Here is a 22,992-nt window from a genome sequence, read left to right as displayed (position 1 = left end):
AAGAGCTGCTTTAAACACCCTCCTGGCCTCCAAGGCCAGCCATCAATACCAGCACTGGGCACTGAGGTTATTAATGGGTTATCAATCACCGGATTTTTTTAACCCAACGTTAGCTAGTAAGGTAAACCAAAAGAAAACATTCATGCCCTGCTTAGGAACGGCCTTAAGTTGCACCAGGGGAGGTTCAGGTTTAATATCAGGAAAAATTTCTCCAAAAGAGTGGTCGGACATGGAGATGTGGCACTGAGAGACATGGTCAGTGGGCATGGTGGGGATGGGCTGGGGTTGGACTTGGGGATCTTAGAGGTCTTTTGCAACATTAACGATTCTGTGATGTTTCAAGAACACAGACCAACACAAAACCAGAGCCTGGTTGGCAGTTGTGGTTACGTGCCACTGCAGCTCCGGTTTTATACCAAAGACAAAACACCTACTTTTGTTCTGAACCTAGCTCAGGTTGCTAAGCAAGAACAACACATTTATCTTTGTATTGACAAGACCTGAGCCCACAAACAATCCCAAACATTCTCTTAATAAAAGCCATCTATAATGTTACATAAGCTGGCATATTTCAAGGAAGGAGTCTGGCCATTTTTTTTTAATGGGGACAAACCCCATTTATTCTTCTGTACCAAAAATGACTGATCTCAGACAAATACTTTCATTTCCTCTTTCATGTCAGGTTCTGATGGGGAGCAGTGTGTCATTGACAGAAAGGATGGGGAAACACCATACATGACAAGCAAGAACATCAAAGGTGGAGGAGAGCTGGTATATTGGCTCCTCCATCTCCTTCCTCTTCACCAATCTTAAGGTTAATCCTTCTGAGGTCAGTTCTGCCTCGTCTCAAGCAATACTGTACTGGAGAAGAAACAAAATTCTGGCATAGATTCCTTTGCCCAGAGCTATTCTGTGAATCAGGCTGGGAGTAGAACCAAAGAACTGCAGAATGGTTTGGGTTGGAAGGGACCTCAAAGATCATCTGGTTCCAACCTCCCTGCCACAAGCTGGTTGCCAACCACTAGATTAGGTGCCAGATCAGTAAGGTGGAAGGAAAAGGAATATTGAAAAAAAGAAATACTGAAAGTTACTGAAAATATACGTATATATTCCATATTAATGTATAGTATATATATAAATTCCTCTAAAATTCCTCATCCCAAAGGACTGCACATCAACAGTCCCAGATCCAGAGCCAGATCTATGCTGCTTCTCTGTAACAGAGATTTCTCATTTCTCTCAAATGAGAAAAGAATGTTACTTGTAAAGATTTGCTGAGACTTCTAGTTCAATTGCAACAAGTATAAAGCCAAAATCTGCTCTTCCATCCACGTGAGAAAGCCATTTGTTTGTCCCCCTCTTCAGATGATGCTGCATAGGGTTAAGACGATGGGAAGCAGCATCACAACCCAGCTGATCTGTTGCTTCCCCAGCCTCCTCCCTGCATCGCTTGCCAACTGCAAACATGGAAGGGGCTCACTTTAATTAATACTGGGTCTCAGCAGACCACTGGAGGCAGTGGCACTTGTTTTCAGGTCATCTGGTCCTAATAGGCTCACACTGGGAGGTGATTTGTTGCTAACTGACAGCAGAGACCGGTTAATGAGGGCTGAGGCCTTAGAATCTGACATAATGAAACCCGAGGCTGCTGCTAAATTATTTGTCATCACCATTTAAAAAACAAAACAAAACAAAACCAACAACCTCTTGAGGAGCTGCTGGTTATTAATCCAGATATTTACAACATAAAAATCATTCCCTGCCTGCAGGATTTTCTCTAGGCAGCTCTGAGCCAGCAACAGGGGATTTCTGCCTTGCTCCGATCCCCAAGGGCTTGTCTGTTGAGGGACTCACCGTGTGCAGACTTTGCCTTCTTTTTGCAAGTGTCCACTTTCAGTGCACCCCAAGCACCACAGCTGACCGTACACTGAAGCCAACAGACCTGCACACATCAGGAAGGAGGAAGCAGCCTTAAAGCTGCTGCCTTTCACTGCTCCCTCAGATGGAAGCAGAGCTGCCACCTCCCCAAAGCAACGCTGCACCCCTCAGATCTACAAACAACTATCTGGCTGTGCATGTCCGTATTCATTGCAAGGCAGTTGGAATAAATGACCTTTATGGGTCCCTTCCAACTCTAAGGATTCAATGATTCTATGACATACCATGCAATACTCTTTGCAGGTATCAAGTGCCTCCCATAGAAGTCCATTGCATCTCCCATCACCAACGCCAAGTGACCCACTTGCCACCAGTGGGGACAGCCACCCTGCAGTGCCAGAAAGCCACTGCTGGTTGGATGCAATTCCTTTATCCTCAGGTCTTTGGGAAGCTTTTCATGTTGTTTCAGAGGTAGAGTTTCTCCCACTGGTTGTCCCCTGAAGTGCTTCAGCTCCTCTGCAAATCAGCACAGGAGGAATGAGAGCCGTCCCACCACAGGCAGGCTGAGTGCTGACTGCCCAGGGCACAGTCTGTTGGCAGAAAGAATGCCTGCAGGAGGACATCTGAGGCTTCAGAGACAAAAGTTTGGGCCACAGTAAAAAAAGAAAAACAACCTTTTCTTTAAGGATCCTTAAGGTTGGATATCAGGAAAGATTTCTTCTGCAAAAGAGCGATCAAGTGCTGGCACAGCTGCCCAGGGAGTGGTGGGTCACTGTCCCTGGAGACATTCAAGAACCGTGATGATGTGGTACCTGGGGACGTGGTCAGTGGGCACGGTGGGATGGGTTGGGACTGGACTTGGTGATCTTAGAGGTCTTTTCCAACCTTCATGATTCTATGATTCTTTTAATTCAAGGTGCTGAGCCACCAGGGGACTATCTTCAAAGCCTGACTGCTCAGGTCAGCTATAACACTGCTACTCTGCAGCCTCACAGACATACTTCTTGGCATTTCAGCCTGGACTGGGCTAATTCACTAGCATCTTAATGCAGAATCACAGAATGACAAAATGGCTCGGGTTGGAAGGGACCTCAAGGATCATGAAGCTCCAACCCCCTGCCACACGCAGGGCCACCAACCTCCACATTTCACAGCAGCCCAGGCTGCCCAGGGCCCCATCCAACCTGGCCTTGAACACCTCCAGGGATGGACGGGGCATCCACAGCCTCTCTGGGCAGCTGTTCCAGCACCTCACCATTCTCTCTGTAAAGAACTTCCCCCTCACATCCAACCTCAATCTTCCCCCCCTCAACTTCAAACCATTTCCCCTTGTCCTGATGCTATCTACCCTTTCAAAGAGATGATTCCCCTCCTGTTTGTAGGCTCCCTGCATGTGTGGATAATTTGAGTTCACCCAGCAGCAAAGCAACAGCACAGAGACCCAAGCAGAGCACAGTGCAGGACATGCTGGAAGCAATCAGTGGCAGAAGTCTCCTTCTGATGAAAAGCTTGGGCATGCATGGACAAAGACTCCTCATGGTTAAAACATTTTCTTGTTGTTTAGACTGAGCTGTGTCAATTAAAATCTAAACATGCTTGGCAATTCAAAGAAACATCTCAAAAGCACTGCAGTGCTGCTGGAAGGGAGCAGTTACTTAGTAGTGTAATACATAAAGCGTTACCCACTGCTATTGAGACAGCACTTATGACAGCTCCCAAGTAGCCCTGGATGAACTTGGACGTCGGAGAAGGCTTTGGAAAGAAAAACAAAACATATTTTCAATAAACAAACTTCTGGCTATTAAAATGCAACTGAGCTGTTTCTGTTGTTTGGGGGTACTTTTTCTTTTTTTGTATTTTCTTTAAACCAGAGACAGGTTTCATTTTGTCATATTGTTCTGTGACACACGGTCTGTCATCTAGCAGCGGCAAGCCCAAGGAAAGATGTAACCTCATGAACAAGGTTAAAGGGATGGAAAATTAATTGGCATCACAAATTGTAATAATAGCAGCTAAAAGAATATGTGAAAGAAATTCAGTAAGTGGGAAAAATAGAAAAAAAAACCCATTGCTATTCTTATACACATGCAGTGAACCCCAAACTCTCCTTATCAAATATTTGTCCTTGAAATGCTATCACAGTGAGTTGGATGGTTTCCATCTCAGATTCCTCTTGTGAGCTCCCACATCCCCACAAGAAATGAACCAACACTGACAAAGGGGAAGAGAGGAAGGTCAGCAGGATGCCTGGGCTGCCTACCAAACGTCTTTATGATACAGAAGGGTGACCAGGGAGCTTTCCTTTGCTATCCAAACACCCAAACAGACATTGCTTTGTGCTCATTTACACCCAATTTAATGGTTTCATACTGATTAAACTACACCCTAGCTCAGTGTGAAGGCACTGAGCATTGCTCCTGAGCTTCGAGTGATTTCAAGATCCTTGAGCCATTTACAACCACAATGAAATGGAAGTCTCTACAGGAGAATGGCCAAGCTACAAATTCAACACAGTGCCTACTCTGCAGTTTCTATTAACAGCAAAGAGACAGGACTTATGTTTCCATGTCAAAACAGAGCTAGCATGCAGCACACGCCGCATATGCTGGGTCTCCTCACCTTTGTCGCGTTGCGGTTTGCATAGTTGACGCACGCATTGTGGCTCTGATTCAACCACTACAGAGGAAATAAAAAGAGAGAGATGTAAATGTAACCTTGCAGAAAATCAGGTCTACAAACACGGGAGTGTCACCTCCATTTGGACCCTGTCTGTGATTTGCCACATCTCTGTACAAGCTTTTGCACACACCGACCCTTTGAGCTGAGATAGAAACGCATGCAGCTTTCACCAGCACTCCATCCACACATAGGCACGTGCACAAGCACTGGTTCATGAAAATAAGCAATGAGGTCTAAATACGAACTTTAAGGCCATGGTATAAAGCGATTTTAAAGCTAAAAGCCATAATCTCCCCCTAACGTGCCACAAAGCTGCATGCACTGGGCTGTCCTGAAGACACAAGTCAAGGCTGCTTTCCTTTGCACGACATCCCCCACCCATTCAGCACACGGAAGCAGATGAAGTCTTACCTGCCAAAACACAGTGGATGCTATCGTCTGGTTGGGCAAAAGAAGACCAACAACCTGCAAGAGAAGAGATTAGTGTTAACATACACATGGTTTGTTGATGCTCTGCTAGGCAAGAAAACAGCAAGCATAGTTTTATTGCCTTTAATAAGGTATCTCCATACGTGGTCTTTATTTCATGGTGAGTGGCCAGAGCACAACCAGGAACAAGCAGGTGGGGGAACAGAATCACCCAGGAAAGCAATGAGGTTTGAACATCTGAAGACAGGAGTGCCACCTAGAAGCACGTGTGCTCCTGTTTTGGAACCACCACTTTTGTTTGAAGAGAACTGTTGATCTGAGTCCGTATGTATGCACTGTCCACATGGTCCTGGCAGCATCCTTGGGATGCCTCAAAATACCATTCAGGCTCATTCCTGCAATTCTTCAGAGAATTCATCTCTTGCAGAGGATGCAATGCTGCCAGGATCCTTCCTGCCCAGTTTGATGGCAGCCTGTTCCCCTCAATGGTAAAAAAAAACAAACTGAAAAAGCATAGAAGCATAAAGGTTGGAAAAGAGCTCTGAGATCCCCAACCTCAACTCAACCCATCCCCACCATGCCCATAACTACATTCCTCAGTGCCACATCTCCATGGTTCTGGAACACCCCCACGGATGGGGGCTCCACTTCCTCCTTGGGCAGCCTGTTCCAGTGCCTGATGGCTCTTTTGGAGAAGAAATGTTCCCTAATGTCCAACTTGAACTTTCACTGGGGTATCTTGAGACCTGGGCACACTGCTGGCTCATGTTCAGCCAAGTGTTGACCAAGTGACCCACATCCTTTTCTCCATGCAGCTTTCAGACACATTGCCCCGAGCCAGGAGCAATGCATGGAGCTGTTGTGAAGGACCCAGAAAGAAGAGGAGAGGGAAGGAAAGCAAAGGGGCTCCCAGCAATAAACCCAATGAGTGGGAACAGGAGTTCCTGGGTAAGAAGCGGGTAAGAAGCGGGGCTTTGTAACATCACTGTCATTTTCTCTCTTCCCTATATCTTCTGATAGTTTATGAAGATGCTGTTCACAGCACAAAATCACATTTGCATCTTCATGAAGAGTATAAAGACTGAACAACTTTTAATTCCAAATGTGTTGATTTTTGGGCTGCTCGGGTATCAGCGTGGTCTGAAACGTCTCTGGGGCAGCTGGGCAAGAAGACTCCAAGTTCACCCATGCTCACAGACCATCTCAGCACCACTTCCTTTAGAGCTGTTCCCACCAATGCCGAGAAGAAGGCAAACTTCTCCATTGGAGCAGAGGCACTGCCACAAGATGAGGAGAGCTCAATCCAGCCCCGTACACTTGCAGCAACAGCAGCTGAAGAGGAGCCAACTCCCACGCTCGACGACATCAAAGAGAAATAACAACAAACAAAGGGGCAATAGGGTTGGGAGGCTGCTTTCATTTACATCTTTCCTTTCTTTTCCTTCCTCCAGCTCTTCCTCCTCCAGCCTTTCTCCAAGTTACAGCCGCTCGGTGCGCTGGCTGGAGGCCAAGACGTGCGAGTCCCACTAATTTGCCTCTCCCATTTACGATGAGGATCTCGTCGTTAATTGCATCGCTGTCGGTCAGAGCCAAATGAACTCAACAGGTGCTACCCCATCTTCACCCCAGAACCACCGAGTGCCCCATGGGGACCAGGGAAGCTTCGAGGAGGAAGAAGGAGACAAGCGGCCCCCGCAGCAGCAGCAGTCAGAGCGCGAGAGGGAGGGAGAGAAGGGAGGGGGAAATAAATAAATAAAAGAGCACCCAAAATCTGTATGACTGAAAGAGGCACGTTTAAATGCAAACTCTCCATATGTGCAAGAGTCTGTCAAGAAATGTACAGTTTCACTTTTAATTACTGTCAGGGGAAAAAATAACTAAGAAGGAAAACAAAATATATATTAAAAAAAAAAAAAAAAAAAGGGAAAAAAAAAAAAAAGCTTCTAAACACTAGAAAAGTACCAACTAACAAAATTTAATTGCCTATCAGGTGCAAACAGCCCTTTGTGGCTGCAGACCAGGGCTGCAGGCACTTCCCAGACGTCTGTCGGCTCTCGGCATGTCTGCAGTTGAGTTCTCATTTTGCAGCCTCGAGCCCTGCTCTATTTGCCTGTCACCTGCAAGGGACACGAGGCTCTGCTCCAGGTGTTCCCCAGTCCCAACAAGGCGTCTTGAGCTCCCCATCTGCATCCCAGAGGACAAAGGAGCGAGGTTCCAAATTTCACCCACCCATTTGTTATGGAGTTGTCTGAAATGGCAATCAGAGGACTTGGATACAGGAGCTTTTAGAAAGCAGCCATAAAGTGTAGAGCCTTAACAGTGGTGAATACAAAAAATGGGAAGCCTGAGAAATTGGTGAGCTCCAAAAAGTGGCAAACCCAAAAGATAACAAACCCAAAGACCATGAACCAAAAAAAAAAAAGGTAAGCTCAAAGAAGGAGAACCCAAAGACAGCAAACTCCAAAGACAAGGTGCCCAAAAGACAGTAAACTCAAAAAACCATGAACCCAAAAAGTGGTGAGTTCAAAGAAGAACTCAAACACAGCGAAGCCCAAAAATGATGAGCCCAAAAGACAACGAACCCCAAAGATGATGAACCCAAAAAGTGGTGAGCCCAAAGAAGGAGAACCCAAAGACAGCAAACCCCAATGACGATGAACCCAAAAGACAATGAACCTCACAGATGACGAACCCAAAAAGTGGTGAGCCTAAAGAAGGAGAACGCAAAGACAGTGAACTCCAAAGACAACGTGCCCAAAAGACCACGAATCCAAAAGACCATGAACCCAAAAGTGGTGAGTTCAAAGAACTCAAAAACAGTGAGTCTAAAGGATGACAAGCCCAAAACACAACAAACCCAGAACATGGTGAACTCAAAGGAGATCCAAAAGAAGGCAAATACCAAAGATGATGAGCCCCCCAAAAAACCTGTGAACCCAAAAAAACCTGTCAACTCTCAAAAAACAGAACCCAAAAGATCCAAAAAAAGAAAACCCCAAAAAACTGTGAACCACAGAAAACCTTGAACCCCTGAAACAACATGATCCAAAAAGGTCATGAGTCCTGCCCACGAGCTGGATCTGCTGGCAATACGGCTGGCTCTTCCAGCCCAATGAGAGCTCAGCAAAAACAAAATGTTTTGCCCCGTTTTCATATGTCTGGAGGAAAGGATGTGCTCAGAGGTGCTGGGCTGGATTACCTAAGCTCCAACAAACCTCACTCATTGGCTGGGAACACAAAGCAAGGAAGAGTGAAACCTCTGAAAGGTGAAAAGGTGGATGAAGGTTGAACCATGCACATGGCCCCAGAAATGATGGAAGTGGAAGCAAAAGATTGCAGCTCCCCGGCTCCAGTCTCTGCCCAAGGGATGCACACACAGCCACAGGATTTGGCTTTGGCAGAGCTGCTTAATCCAGAAAAGAAACGATTATTATCACCAGGCTTTAATCCCAGGCGAGCGCTCGCCGCAGGCACCCCGAGCCTCTCTTGAGGAAATCCCATCCCCCTATGCTGAAGGCAAGGCTCAAACTGTTTTTATGCTAGAGCAGGCTGCCAATTTTGTCACTAAATTTCACAGATCGATTGGCATAAATGTTACATTTTAATTTTAACATTTGAAACGTTTGGTTTCTCTTTTTTTTTTTCCCCTTCCTTTTTTTTTTTTTTTCCTTTTTTTTTTTTTTTTAAATGACAAGAGGTTCCAGTTTATCCTTTACAGCTAGCGAAATTGGGCTCATCTGACAGCTCTCGGCTCCTCTGACAGCTCTGGATTGGGGCCGATTTCATTGTCAATTTGAGCGTTAACTCATTTTTGTTTAACCTTTTCCTTTAAAATGCCCCATACAGAGTTACCGCCGCCACGCTGCACATGACAACAAATAGCAACAGCCGTGCTGGGGGCTGCTTTCTGCCTTCAGCTCCCAGCCACCCCGCTGCCACCATTCGGGAAGGGATCGCTACCGCTCCATAAGCATCATGCCACAGTCCACTGGGTTTAGGGAGATTAAATTGAGCAGCTTTTCATACAATCATAAAATAATTAACATTGGAAAAGACCTCTATGATCGAGTGCAAACTTCAACCCGTCACCATCACGCCAGCCAAATCACGTCCCCAAATGCCACACCTACAACCTGATCTATTGCACGGGAGTTGGACTAGATGACTTTTAAAGGCCCCTTCCAACTCAAATTCTATGATCTCCACGGCTCTTGGATATCTTAGGGACTGTGACTCCACCACCTCCCTGGGCAGCCCGCTCCAATGCCAGACAACTCTTTCAGAGAAGAAATTTTTCCTAATATCCAACCTGACCTTTCCTGGCACAATTTGTTCTTTCCATGGTTATAATAAGGTGGATGCGGTAGGCTGAGGGAAGAGCTGGAGGTAGAAGGACTGAGCTGGATTCGCTCAGCATTCTGGCACAAGCTTGTGTGGTTTTGGACAAAGCCCTGCGCCCCAGTTTCCCCATTCACAAAATGGGGTTAATTAATATTTGCTGCTCTGAAGACAAGGAATGCAGACTTATCTTCGTTCTGGTTTTGGCTGTCAACAGCACCCAAATGCTTACAAATTTCACAGTAACAAATGAAGAACACCCTCAGCACTAAGCCCTTGCTGTTTTAATTAATGAAGACAAGGAAATGAGACGCTGGCCTCCAGCTCCCTGCATTTGCCATGGCTGGGAAGTGACTTGCAAAACGTGCAAATGGCATAAATGCCCCCAAAGACAGATCCATGAGCTGCAGAAGGCAGTGAGCTCCTCCCAGTCCTTCCTTTCCCTGCTGGAAACACAAAGCCAAGGATGTTGCAGAAAGCAGCAGGAGGATGCTGCTGGATGGACGGCTGGCCTGGAGCACACATGGCACAGGTAGATGATGGGGAAGGCGTGAAGCTGGTGTGAATCTGCAGCAAGGCAGCAAGGTGCAGCTTGGAGAATTGTGTGTGAGTGTTAAAAAATGCATTTTCTGTTACTCGCAACCAAAGCACAGAGGGACATTAAAATACTTACGATGGGTGTTCCAAAGGGAATGTAACCTATTAGGAAAATAAAGAAAAAAAGAGAGATTCATGCATTTTAATACGTCATTTTGGGCTGCAAAGGCATCACACCTAATAAATCTAACAGTGCTATGGGCTCAGGGTACAAGGCACACCTAGCAGCTATTTTAATCACAGGTATCCTAGAATCATAGAATGGCCTGGGTTGAAAAGGACCACAATGATCATCCAGTTCCAACCCCCTGCTGTGTGCAGGGTCTCCAACCAGCAGACCTGGCTGCCCAGAGCCACATCCAGCCTGGCCTTGAATGCCTCCAGGAATGGGGTATAAGTTAGAGCTTTCTGCCCTAGAGAAGGCTTTACCCCAAATCTTGTTAAGCGCCACAAAAATCAAAGGCTTCACATTTTTCCTCTGCTAAGATTGCCAATTCCTGTGCTAATTATAACCCATCTCTATGACTTCCACCGGAAGGTCTCAGCATTTTGTCAGTGTTACTGAATTACACACCTCATGGATTCAATTCACAGTCAGAAGGGGCAATGACCCATGAGGACAAAACATTTGTCTAAAAATACTGAATAAGGCAGCAGAGGAGTAGGTCTTGAGCTTTTTGTCCCCATACTTCACCCTCAAATTCAACCTTCTTCAAAGAATAAGAACAAAACCCACCAGCTCCATTATTTTCCCCTCTGCTTAGGCTGCCTTATCTAGTGAAGACGCTCCCTGTGGGTCCTACTGATGGAATGGATCCTATGGAGTTGGTCCTAACTCTCCTATAAAAGAGGGATGCAACCCCTCCTACAGCTCCCAGAGTTTGGGGAAAGGACCAAAGCTGCACTCAAACCCTCAAGTTAGGCTGTTTACTAGAGGGTTAAAATCATCATTATAGTAATGGATACCAGAAAGGATATCATCTTGAAAAGGAGAGGGAAATATTAAGTACTAGACCTCAGGTAGGTATTGAGGGTCCCAAATCAGCTTGATTTTTAAGGGATTTGGGTGCTTGGACTACTGGTTTAAATGTTTACAGCATACAACACACACACACAAAAAAAAAAACCAAGGAAAAAAAGATTCCGTTTTGTACAAATTCCTACTAAAATTAATGACTGTTTGATTAGGACATACTGTACCTGACATTCTGAAAGGCATGAAGATGGTCTCGTTTGTGTCGGGATGGATGATGGCCTGCAAAAGAATCAGCAAACAGCCATAGTGAGGGCAGAGTAACAGCATAGGAATGCTGGAGCTGTGCAAGGATATCACTTCTACTGCTTCCAAGAGCTGTCCCAACCCCCTCCTGCTGCCCCAAATCCCCTCCTCCTGTCCCACACCCCCTCCTATTGCTGTCTTCCCATCCCCTTAAGTAATAAGGTAGGAGATGATACGGAAATTTAGCCTGAAATACAGAAATGTTATTTCAGAATGTGGCTGAGGTGGGATAAAAAGTGTGCAGGTGTGAACAGCACCATAAGGATCCATCCACATGAAATTCTCTAGCAGGTTCATCCCCTGTGTCTGTATCTCCTTGGCCAAGCCCAAATTCAATGGAAATCCTAATTCTGCTCTGCCGATGAGCAGCAATGAAGCTGCAATTTTACCTTTTTTTTCTTTTTTATTACAAAGAGGTCAAGTTCACAAGTATGTGCCTAAGGGAGGAGGTGTGGCACAGTCAGAAAAACTAACAAACTATTTCTGAAAGCCCAGGGCCAAGAAACCTCTTGATTAGACAGGAGGAAGAAAATGAAGATGTCAAAATATAGAAATACAATGAAAAGATAAAAAAACTCAGACTCTTGGGTGGCAGCACTCGCTGCATTTACATGTCTGCAATAAAGGAAACCAGCAACTGGCAGTCAGGAATGGATAGGACAGCATCGCTCAGCAAAAAGGGAGAAAGCAGCAGCCCCGAGCAGTCAGGACATAGAAAAAAGCACATTACCTGCTTTATTTTTTGAGCTCCCCACAGCTAGAAAAACAAAAGAGAGCATAACAGTTAGCAAAGGCTTTCCCAAGTCTCACACCAACCCCCAAACATTCATCACCGGGGCTGTTTGAAGGCTGCAGCAGGAAATTTTCGGTACTGTCCTCGACTGAAAGCACTTTTACAGACTGAGCTCCTTCCAATTTGAGTGGCCAGCAAGATGCTGGCTGGAAAAGTTATGCTTTGTATATTGGACAACAGGAAAGAACAGCAGTCACAAGCTTTATAAACCAGAGATTGTCTTACTGACTGCAATTGGGCATCAAAATACTTCACATCTGGTTCAGACAGCTGAGATCTTTGGGCAACAATGAATAATAGAAGCTGAAGAGCGTGCATGAGTTGCAGATAGAGGTGATGGGGAGGGGACCACTACCACTGCATAGCTTATGGTTATCTGGAAGACAAAAATCCCCATTTTCATAGAATCACAGAATTGAAGAATCATAGAGTCCTGGGTTGGAATGGCTTGGGTTGGAAGGGACTTCAATGAGTTCCAGCCCTTGATGCAGACAGCATTGTCAACCACTAAAACAGGCACCAGATGATGTTATTCATGGTCCCATCCAACCTGCCTTTGAGTACCTCCATGGATGGGGCCCCATGGGGCATCCATAACATCTCTGGGCAGAGAAGCTGTATGTGTGATGTATATTTATGTATCAACATACACATTTCTAGAGATGGACAAATCAAACAGGGCTCACATAAAATATCCAAACAGTTAAACTGTCCTTCCTATTAAAAGCTGTTCTACCTTCCAGCCATGGTCAGGCTTTGGCTCCCAGCCACTGGTGCTGCTCCTCTGTCTGACAGCCTTCAGAGCTGTCTGCTGGCGTTCTTCACACGGCTACCTGGAGCTGCTAAATCCCCCTTTAACCTTCACTTAAAGGAAAAAATAGAACAGCAGAGCTAAAAGCCTGGCTGCTTCCTTGGCCAGGCACATTTGCCAATCTTTTAACCACCCTCGTGGCTCTTTTAGCTCTTTCCAATTTGTCAACATCCTCTTAAAACGAGGACGCCAGAAAGCAGACAAATCATTCCAACAACAGTTGTGCCAGTGCCAGGCCTAGGGGAGGCTAACCTGACGAGATCTGCTCTTGCAGTGGATGGATCCAAAGATAGCAAGAGCTCTTTTGCTCAGAGAGCTTGTGCTCCTCCATTGCCCAATGCAGAGATCCAGGCATTCACGCGTTAGTTAGTTTTACAGCATAAGTTCAGCTCAGTTCTGCCATTCTTCTTTCTCTAAGCATTAGTACCGTCCTCAAATACGAATCCATAAGAATACTTTTGAAATAAGATAATTATTCTATTAAAAATAGCAGAAATTGTCCCACCGATACCAGCAGCCACAAGACAAGAGGTAACGGAACAGGACAAGAGGTCATGGACTCAAGTTGCTCAGGGGAGGTTCAGGTTGGACATTAGGAAGAATTTGTTCTCAGAAAGAGTGGTAATGCATTGGCATGGGCTGCCCAGGGAAATGTGGGGTCAACCATCCCTGGAGGTGCTCCAGAACCATGGAGATGTGGCAGTGAGGGACGTGGTTACGGGCATGGTGGGGATGAGATGGGGCTGGGTTTGGTGATCTTAGAGGTCTGTTCCAGCTTTAATGATTCTGTGATTCTATTTCACTCTGAATTCAGCTCTCACTGCAGATCTGGAACTCTGTGATGAAAGTCACCACGTGCAATGAGTTCCTGGAGCCCCTAAATGTCACAGGCTGATGCACACATCCATCTCTTTCCTAAAAATAACCTCCCTTTTTTAAGGAAAAATGCCATTCCCCATTTTACAGATGACGACGTTACAAAGCAATCTATATGGTCAGCAGCCACAAGGTGGATCTGCCTTCACCAACCCCTAAACCAAAGGGTGGGAGGCCATGTGAGGACACTAACCCACCAATTTGAGGACCTACAAGTCACTCTGCGCCTGACCACGTCTTGGCTGACTTAGCTGTGAAACCAAACCACAAGATTTTCCTCTCCAACTGCAAGCATGGGGACTAGCAAAAAGGAAGAGGGATGGTTTCTGAGCCAGCGCTATGGCTTTTTTGGTCAAGTTATCTAATTTCATTAATTGATCCCAATATTTATGCATTTTCCCGCTGCAGTGCAAATATTGTTAGAACATGCGATTTCATTACTTCTCAGAAAGAGACTTTACAAGATGCACCTGATGAGTCACCTAAAGATTCTGCCAGCTCATTTTCACTTCTTTATCCTCTAATTCATCACTGCCTGCAGCAGCTCTCAGCAGCTCCAGCATGCTGAGCAGTGCCAGCTGGGGGCTCATTTCCGAGCATGTCCCTGCTTTGCTGGGGATTCATTCATGCTCTTTCCGGCCATCTTAGGGAAGCAGCCAGATTTTGATCTCTTTTACACTAGCATGGATCCAGAGCATCTTCACCCGAGCACATGGAACAACTCCAGATTTGTGAGCAATTTATGTCAGAATTGGGTCCATCATCTCTAAATATAGCTTATACAGAACGAGTCTTCTCTTACAGATGATCTTCCTTTACATCTTGCTATGTATTACCAACTCAATGCTATACACTGATTCTGCCACCATTCAAATTTGGGGGCAAGGAGCAAATCTGCTCGTGCGTGGATTCACAGCAAAAGCCCAAGGACGAGGGTGCAGCAGAGCTGGAGCATCACTAACAGACTTCACAAATAGGCAATGATGGTTAAGCTGCTCCAGTCTATGGCTGGTGTGAGCTTCCAGCAAGGCAGATCAGTCCGTGCTCCAAGGAGACAACCTTCATGAAAACAACCTTCAAAGAGACAATGTCCAAGGAGTCAGCATTGGAGGAGTCAATCTTTATGGAGATAATGCTCAAGGAGACAACGTTCAAAGAGTCAAACTTCATGGAGACACCCTTCAAGACCACGGAGAGCTCCAGGATCGCGCACAAAAATGTTCCCAATACCAGCAATTCAAGGTGTTGAACTAATGGATAAGACTGCTATCCATCCTCCCCAGGGTTCTGGTATTTCTAGAACTTTTCAAGGAAGCCATCCACACAGCTTTGTTCAGCACTAGCTCTCGGGGAACAGATATGATCCTTGGTTGACAGGACGTCCATCAGCATTCCTTCCTTAGCAGCAAAATCACAGTTTAGACATAGCTTTCCAAAACGTATTTATTTAAAAATATCATGCCCAAATCTCTTATCTAACACCTGTCGCTATAAGAACACTATAAAGGCTACCAGTCATTCCTCAGGGATTAACTATTCGCTTATTAAAAGCAGGACAATGTCAAAATCCTGGACTAAACCATGAGCTGTTTTTCCCCCTCCCTACAGCCCGTGGTGCACACAGGTTAGAAAGCTCTTTACAAACTACTTGCCCTTGTTTGTGACAGGCTCTGAGGCTGCTGAAACACAGGACCACCTCCACCCCATGCTTTCAAAGAGCACGGTGACAAGGCTTAGCTATTTTCAAAGAGAGAAGTCCCATGTTTTTAGGCTTATATGGCTACAGATGAAGACCTCCCCCAAGTGCCCACTGTGTTGTGCTCCCCAACACTCCATCTCCTCTTACAGCACCATGTTTTTTTCTGCTGCGTTCCTAATGATTAAAGGCATTTACAGACAACTCCAGACAGCATCTCCAGAGCTTCCCAGCAGGTAACAGGAAAGGAAACCCCTATTTTTAGTATTCCACTAAACCCAGCACCAGTGCCAAGCACGAGGCAGGCGGTGCCGCCCGACAGAGCCTCCTGCCAGCGTGTGCTGCTCCACTCCCTCCCATGCTTTCTTCCCTAGGAGTGCGATCACTCATGCTTCGCGTGCCTTTCTCCCACTTCTCTCCAGCACCAGTCCCAAAACCCACATTCCCACTTCTTGAAAAGTGATATTTAGCACAAATGCACACCACGATCCCCAGCCAAGGCGTTCAGTTAGGGCAGGATGCTTGTAGCAAGATTTATGGGTGTACAGTGGTGGAATTTCAGACCTTCTGGCACTACATTTAACACTTCCAGTTGATGTGCTTCACCCTGTCCCCTAACATATACATAATCTGATGTCTGGCTTTATTAATAAACATGAAAACCTGGATAACAAACCACTGCCTGCACATGTTCCTCTGGAGGAAGCCTCATCAAGGGACCCTTTGCAAACCTGCTCCTGGCAATCTTAACCTTAGGAAGGTTTTAGCCGTAAGGAGACCAAGCTCAAATAACACATGCACGGGATAAATCAGTGCATCTCTATATTTTCTGCAATTGGCACTAAAATGCATCAGCAAAAAAGCACCAGAAGCTGCCGCTCCTCTTGGACACCAATGGAAACCTCCTTCCCAATCCTAAGCAGCACTGAGCACAACACCATGAGCTGCTTGCCATTGCAGAACTAGAGAGCCTTGGAGCAAACCCAAACGTTGAGTGGCACGGACCAAGACACCTGCACCACAGTCAATGGGAACTCTATTGGGAACCGCATTGAGAAACACACACTGGGAACCATGAAATGCATGGATTTACCCAATTCCAAAACCAGTGTAGGTGGAAACAGAACCAAGTCCCAACTGATAAAAAAAGACAGCACTTAAATAACACTTTGCAGCTTCACAGCACTTGATAAACATTAACTAATTAATCCTCATAGCATCCTACTGGAAAGATTTGAACAGAGTAAGAAGCTCACATGGAGAAGTGTTCCTCGCACCAGGGCTGGAGGACTTGGATGCCATTACAGGTTTCAGGCACAGCTTTGCAAAGCAGGCTTGCTAATGCAATGAGGGTGCTCAATATCAGATTTGTTTCAAGCTCCATATGGCTCAAGTAAGCTGAGAATCTAATCTGATTTGTAATCTCGATGTGAATTGAGATAAACTCCCTTAATCCTCAGATGATGAGACGAAGCAGAGCCAGTTTGCAACTGCCTGAGAGCACCGGCAGCAGAATTACCATCACTGATGCACTGTGCCTTCACTGATGCACTTCTGCCCACACTCCCTGGGTGCCAACTGCCTTCAGACAGTGGGAACGATGCCCTAAAGCATCTGACCCTACACAGGCCAGGCCACAGCAGCAACAAGCATTCAGGTCGCAGCAAAGCGCAAGGGCCAAGCTCCTGGCAGCGACGCGGCAGCAGCAGGACAACCCATCTATCTATGCTTTATCGAATCCTGCAAGAGACCAGAGGGAAAAAAAAGTACAGTTTACTGCAAATGGACCTCTTCGCTCTTCATCAACACTGTTAAGAAAAGCTATTATTCTCCAAAAGGGATGCTGTTTAGCCTCTGATAGATTCATTGTTCTCTGCTGTGTCTGGGACAGCGTGAGCGGCTCTTCCCGCTGCTAACATGATTGAAGGAGGCACACAGTAATAAACAGATCCCCATTAAGCTGGTGGGCCTCTTTGCACTTCACCGATCCTAATGGGGAAGAAATGAAACAGTTTCAAAACAGCAAGTTGCCAAAACTGCATTTGGAAAGGCTGAAGAGTGAGAAGTCACAAGTGATACAGCACGGTTTGTGCTCCACCAACGCTGGGGGGGGGGGGGAAGGGACTGGGGGGGGGGGGGAAGGGACTGGGGGGGCAGTGAGTGGCTCCAAGGGGCTGCAGCCTTCCTCTCACAGCTCCATCAGTGCTCAGAGCCCCATCCTGCCTGACCTGAGCATCTCCAGGGATGGGGAACCCACTGCCTCCTGGGCAACCTGTGCCACTGCTTCACATACCTCCTTCAACCTCCAATCCAACAGACAAAGATGAGGGTGGATCAAAAATCTATATATCTGCTGTCTCAGAGCTGCACAGATCCTAGCCAGAAAGTGATCCAGAGCTCAAGATGTTCGGTTTTTACCTTTAGAAAACCAGACTAAAGCCCTACCTCCATCACAGCCCTATCCCAGCTGTACCCCAACCCTCCATCCCTCCTCATTCCAGGCATTAAGATTGACATGGAGAAGACAAAACCCATAGGTTTTGCTGATGCTCAACTCAAAAAAAACTAAGCATTTTGGGAGTGGGGGGAGGGAGCTGGAGTTTTTATTAAGCTCAGTTCTGCGCCAGCTGTGTCAGTGCAAGCGAGCAGGGAGGTGGGAACACATGGCCGGGATGGCAATGCTGGCTGAGAGCAGCTCACGCTGCCATGGCAGCATGCTGCCAGGCACAGAGATCTGTACCCATTTGCAGCTAAGTTCAGAGAAATGCAATAGGTGCTGTCTGAGTGCTCTCGTGAGCACCCTCGCCCGCTCCTGCCAGCACGCCGCTGTTTGCAGCTCTTTACCTCTCTCTGCTGGCAGGACCAAGGGGAAGAGCCTGGGATGGGACTGCAGGGACAGAGAGGAGGGGGGACAACCAATCTTCATCACTTTTCTCTCTCGGGTTCATTCCGGTCCTTGTTCAGACACAGTTTTAAGGGCAGAGTGATGTGAGCCTTTACAAAATGGGGCAAATCAGGGCTCTGGCCCCAGCAAGCCTGCTATCATACATGAGAAGACCAGATCACACTGAGCAGCATCAGCACACTATTGAAAATAGCTCAGCAGCTCTCTCTATCCCAATTTCATAGGCAGAAAGAGATCTCAAGGCGAACACACAACAGAAAGGATGTGTCTTACCAGGTGTGTTAGCAGTGCATTTCAAGCACAGAACTATTTCCTTTGCAAGGAATTTTAGCAAAGAGAACAAAAGTATTGGGCATTTCTGGGAGAGAGCCAAAAGAAAAGAGCAGTCTGAAGCTGGTAGCAAAACCCCAGCACCGTTACCTTAGTGCAGACCCTCAGTGAATGGGGAACAACATCCAACCTTTGCCAGCTCCAGGGGCTTTCCTGCAGTGCACATTTCCAAGCACAATGACCAGGCAGTAAAAGCAGCTGTGCCCTAAAACACAGTGACTCAAATCTCTCTTTATCCAATAGCCATTGAGTGCTGTATCCCTTAACTTTTCCCACTGCTGACGTGCCAGCGTCAATCTGTTCCTCCAATCTGTGCTGGTCTGTTGGACAGGTTGGGGAAGGGACTCACTCACACAGAGGACACAGATGCGATCCTACAAATTAGTGAAAGGATAGTGAGGATAAAGGACAAAAGCCACAGCATCACGCCTGCTGTTGGTACAGCCTTTTGGCTGGAGGACAAACCTCAGCACCAATTCTCCTGGCTTAAAGAAAACATCCACTTTTATGCACGCTGGCCCTTCACCCTGCTTTATTAGGCTGATATTTTACAGCCACTGTTTTTATAGGAGCAAGTATTCCCTCAAATGAAACCTCTTTACTCCAGCGGAGATTCCCTCCAGGAGGCACTTTGGGGAATTGCCCGCCCTGTTTAGAATTGGATATGTTACAGTCTATACCTTCTGCTGCAAATTGGCTCCTGGTGCACTTGTGTGTGTCATTTTCACCTACCCACTCACAGCTCACAGCAGACGCTGGGGGCTGTGCGTAGGGCTGGATCCTGCCAGCTCTGGGCAGCTGAACTGGCATTAAACCTGGATTGCAGCAGTACCTCTCAGCACATCTGGCTCTCTTGCTGCAGAGCACTGTAAGGAACACAAGCTGAAACGTCACTTAAGTGTAATGAGAGATCACCAAAATGAGGAGCACAAAGTGCTGAAGAGCACACCAGAGAGATGAAGAAATGATAGAATCATAGAATGGTTGGATTGGAAGGGACACTGTAACCCAAACAGCCCCACTCCTGCTGCACTGTTGGTGCTCCCTACCAGCTCAGGTTGCCCAGGGCTCCATCCATGGCGCTGTGCAGCTCCAGGGATGGGACATCCACAGCCCTCTGGGCAGCAGTGCCAGGGTCTCACTACCCTGCTGGAAGAATCATAGAAGCATCACAGTATCATAGAATGGCCTGGGTTGAAAAGGATCACAATGATCACCTAGTTTCAACCTCTCTGCTATATGCAGGATCACCAACCAGCAGACCAGGCTGCCCAGAGCCACATCCAGCCTGGCCTTGAATGCTTCCAGGGATGGGGCATCCACAACCTCCTTGGGCAACCTGTTCCAATGCATCACCACCCTCTGTGCAAAAAGCTTCCTCTTTCACATGGAGCTTTTTGTCCAACAGGAGCCCCAAGCCCTTCTCTACAAGGCTGCCATCAAGGAGCTCTTCTCCCAGGCTGTACACATATCTAGGGTTGCCCCAACCCAAGTGCAGCACCTTGTTGAACCTCATGAAGTTCACGTGGCTCCACTTTTCAAGCCTGTCCAGGTCTCTCTGGATGGTGATCCTTCCTTCTGCTGTATCAACTACTGAAAATGCACTCAATCCCACTGCCTATGTCATTCATAAAGGTGTTGAGGAGCACCAGTCCCAAGACAGACCGCCAGGGGATTTCACTCACCACCAGCCTCCATCTGCACACAGAGCCATTGACAAAACCCTCTGGTTATGACCATCCAACCAATTCAGAGCTGAGAAAGGTAGGGCAGCTGTACTGGTCTCTCTCATCCACACAAATCCCATACACCTCCCTTCCTTCCTACTACTTGTCAGCTGGTCCCATCTGAAGGAGAAATGGGACACCATGGGGCAGCAGCACGCCATCAGGTACACACCATTGGGTGATGCACCACTGGGCTCTTCCAACACAGGCAACAAATGATGGGCATCAAGACATCTGGTTGCCCAACAGCACCAAATGGCCAGGTTATTAAACCCACAGATGACAAACCTGAGTAACTATCTAAGCAAAACCAAACTGGCCATCAAGCAAACAAAGAAAAACTTAGGTAAATAAGCTAAGTTGAAGAGATGGGGTTTAGAGCATGTTTTCTTGCTTGAATCTATAGCACTAATAATCAGTTAATCATCCTCAGTTGTACTGAATACATAGCTGAGATAGCAGCCACAGCAAGTCACAGAATATCCCATTGGAGGGACCCATAAGGATCACAGTGTCCAACTCCACCTTTTTAAAAACATTCTTCTAATAGAGAAGACAAAAATATATATTTTCCCTCAATAAAAAGCCAACAGCAGTCTAGCAGCTATTGATAGCTGAAAGATCAATTCTTCATTTCTGCTAATGATGCCCAAGAAATAGGTTTTTACCACCTTGAGTTACTGGTCACGATCCTGAGCAGTGAAATGACTCCAGTTTAAGAGTAAGAAGAAGAGATGCTGGATTTTGTGTTGCCCATAGCTGGAGCAAAGTGAGATAATGGCTCTTCAGTTTTTTTTTTTCTTTACATGGGCCATAAATGTTCCATTTCAGCTCATTTTGAAAAACCTGCTCTGGAAGTGCAGAAGAGGAAGACTCGCTCTGCAGGAACCCTGTCAAGAAGATAAGTGTTGAGGAGATACTTGACGTTACATAGCTTTAGGCTCCTACATTTTTCAGGCAGTGAATCCATCTCAGCGAGCAATGTAGATTGTGCTGAGCTGTTGTTATGCTTTCAGCTACTGCCTGCCATCCTTCATGAGAACCACGAATTTCTCAATGAGAGGAAAAAGGAGCCTGAGCACTGCCAAACGCGCTGTGCCACAAAGCGGATCAGTCGGATTAGTGAAGCAACTCTGTCAAAACAACTTGTCTGCTTGATCTCAAAGCTGATATTTAAGGGAGGTTGTTGGGTTCTTCAGAAAGATACTACATTAAAAGTGTGCCCAAACTCTTATTTTAAAGGCTTGTAAGGAGATGGTGATTTTAATTCTGGTTATGAAGCCCAGAAGCCCATTCAAGCTTCTACCCACACACCATTCCCATCCCATACTGCAGAGCCCAATATGAGGGTAGCAACTCCATCTCTAAAGGATTCGAGCATCCAAACCCTCTAGATCAGCTCTTAAAGAACGATGAAGTTGAATGCTCCTCTCTTGAGCATCACATGAAGCTCTGCTCAGCCTTTTGGGCTACACAACCATAACAGCAAATCAGCCTCTGCCAGATGCAACTGCATCACGATGTCAGATGAGTCAAGTAACCCAACTACACACTTGTTGCCTACAGCAAACATGAGATCATTAGCAATACTCATGGTCAAACGAGAGTTTAGAATAGTGAAAATAATCCTTTCAGTTAAAAAAAAAATAAAATAAAATAAAAAATCAAGCTCTCTCTCAACTATTGGTCTACTGCCAAGACATGGACTTCATCAATGGACCAGAGGTAGAATAATAGCATCATTAAGGTTGGAAAAAACTTCGAAGATCATCGACACCAACCATCGACCCATCTCCACCATGCCCACCAACCATGGCCCGAAAAGGTGTGGGTGATGTGCTCAGCTATAGAAAAATCAGCTCACTCAATCCTTCACTCCAACACCAACACATGCATTTCAGCACCCCAGAGCTGTGTCAAATCCCCTTCCCAAATTGGCACTAAAACAACTGCACATTGGGAATGTCTTGATACCAGAGCACATCCTGCAGTTCGTGGTGCACAGAGGAGCCACAAAAATGGTAGAACGCAGCTCGGGGAGAGCAAAACAGAGCTCTCCAGGCATCTTTGGTTCACAGGTGGAAAATCTGGGGTGAAATCCAGGCAAGTGATATGCTTCCCATCCCCCAGAGCAATCAATCAGCACAGGGTATGTTCTGCAGATGCACCAGGCATTAACGAGCTGCTTACAGCTGTGTCTATCTGGCACATTCGGATGCAAAGAGAAATGCATATAAAATAGCCGTGTCTGCAATGATTAATTACAATTCTCCATCCTACAGCTGAAAACTGCAACGTAATGCCCTCCTATAAGAAGGGCTTATTTCTGGATACGGCTCTGCTTGAGAGGATGAATATTTCCCACCTTGGCTACAAGGATTCTCTTAGCAGCATGGCTGCAAGGCCACAGGTGAACGTTCCAGTTTCACAGCCTTGCTGGCATCTGCCTGCAGCTCACTCACCTCTCCCTGTGGGTTCCTTTGCTCTTTGCAACAAAGAGCAGGTAAATACAACAAGCACACATCACAATCCCCCCCAGGCTCCTCCTGGGAGAGCTCCTTATCTGCACCAAGCTATTAAACCCCTCCAACACAACCGACACCGTGATCCAACTGAGCTATGAAAAAGTATTCTTTTTTTTATGCTGATGTGCT

At 46.4% G+C, this 22,992-nt stretch overlaps 1 protein-coding gene across 6 annotated transcripts in view; it reads right to left on the bottom strand.

Moving 5' to 3' along the window:
- Positions 1-22,992, bottom strand: part of SFXN5 (sideroflexin 5) — a 77,157-nt gene that overhangs the window by 37,658 nt on the left and 16,507 nt on the right. For 3 of the 6 annotated variants that reach the window (XM_090139922.1, XM_031588120.2, XM_090139925.1), the window contains exons 4-9: positions 11,931-11,957; positions 11,122-11,176; positions 9,998-10,023; positions 4,969-5,022; positions 4,498-4,554; positions 3,565-3,630 (exon numbers count right to left, since the gene is read on the bottom strand). In XM_090139922.1, the coding sequence (XP_089996048.1) occupies positions 3,565-3,630; positions 4,498-4,554; positions 4,969-5,022; positions 9,998-10,023; positions 11,122-11,176; positions 11,931-11,957 (285 nt within the window). Of the gene's footprint in view, positions 1-1,854; positions 1,943-3,560; positions 3,631-4,497; positions 4,555-4,968; positions 5,023-9,997; positions 10,024-11,121; positions 11,177-11,930; positions 11,958-22,992 lie in introns of all 6 variants that reach the window. The other 3 variants (XM_090139923.1, XM_090139924.1, XM_031588121.2) reach the window with 3 other exon arrangements.

Source organism: Phasianus colchicus, chromosome 4 (genome assembly GCF_987193195.1).
Source record: "Phasianus colchicus chromosome 4, bPhaCol1.hap1.1, whole genome shotgun sequence".
NCBI lineage: Eukaryota > Metazoa > Chordata > Aves > Galliformes > Phasianidae > Phasianus > Phasianus colchicus.
Note: the sequence above shows the minus strand (reverse complement) of the source record. Positions and strands in the feature narration are given on the sequence as shown.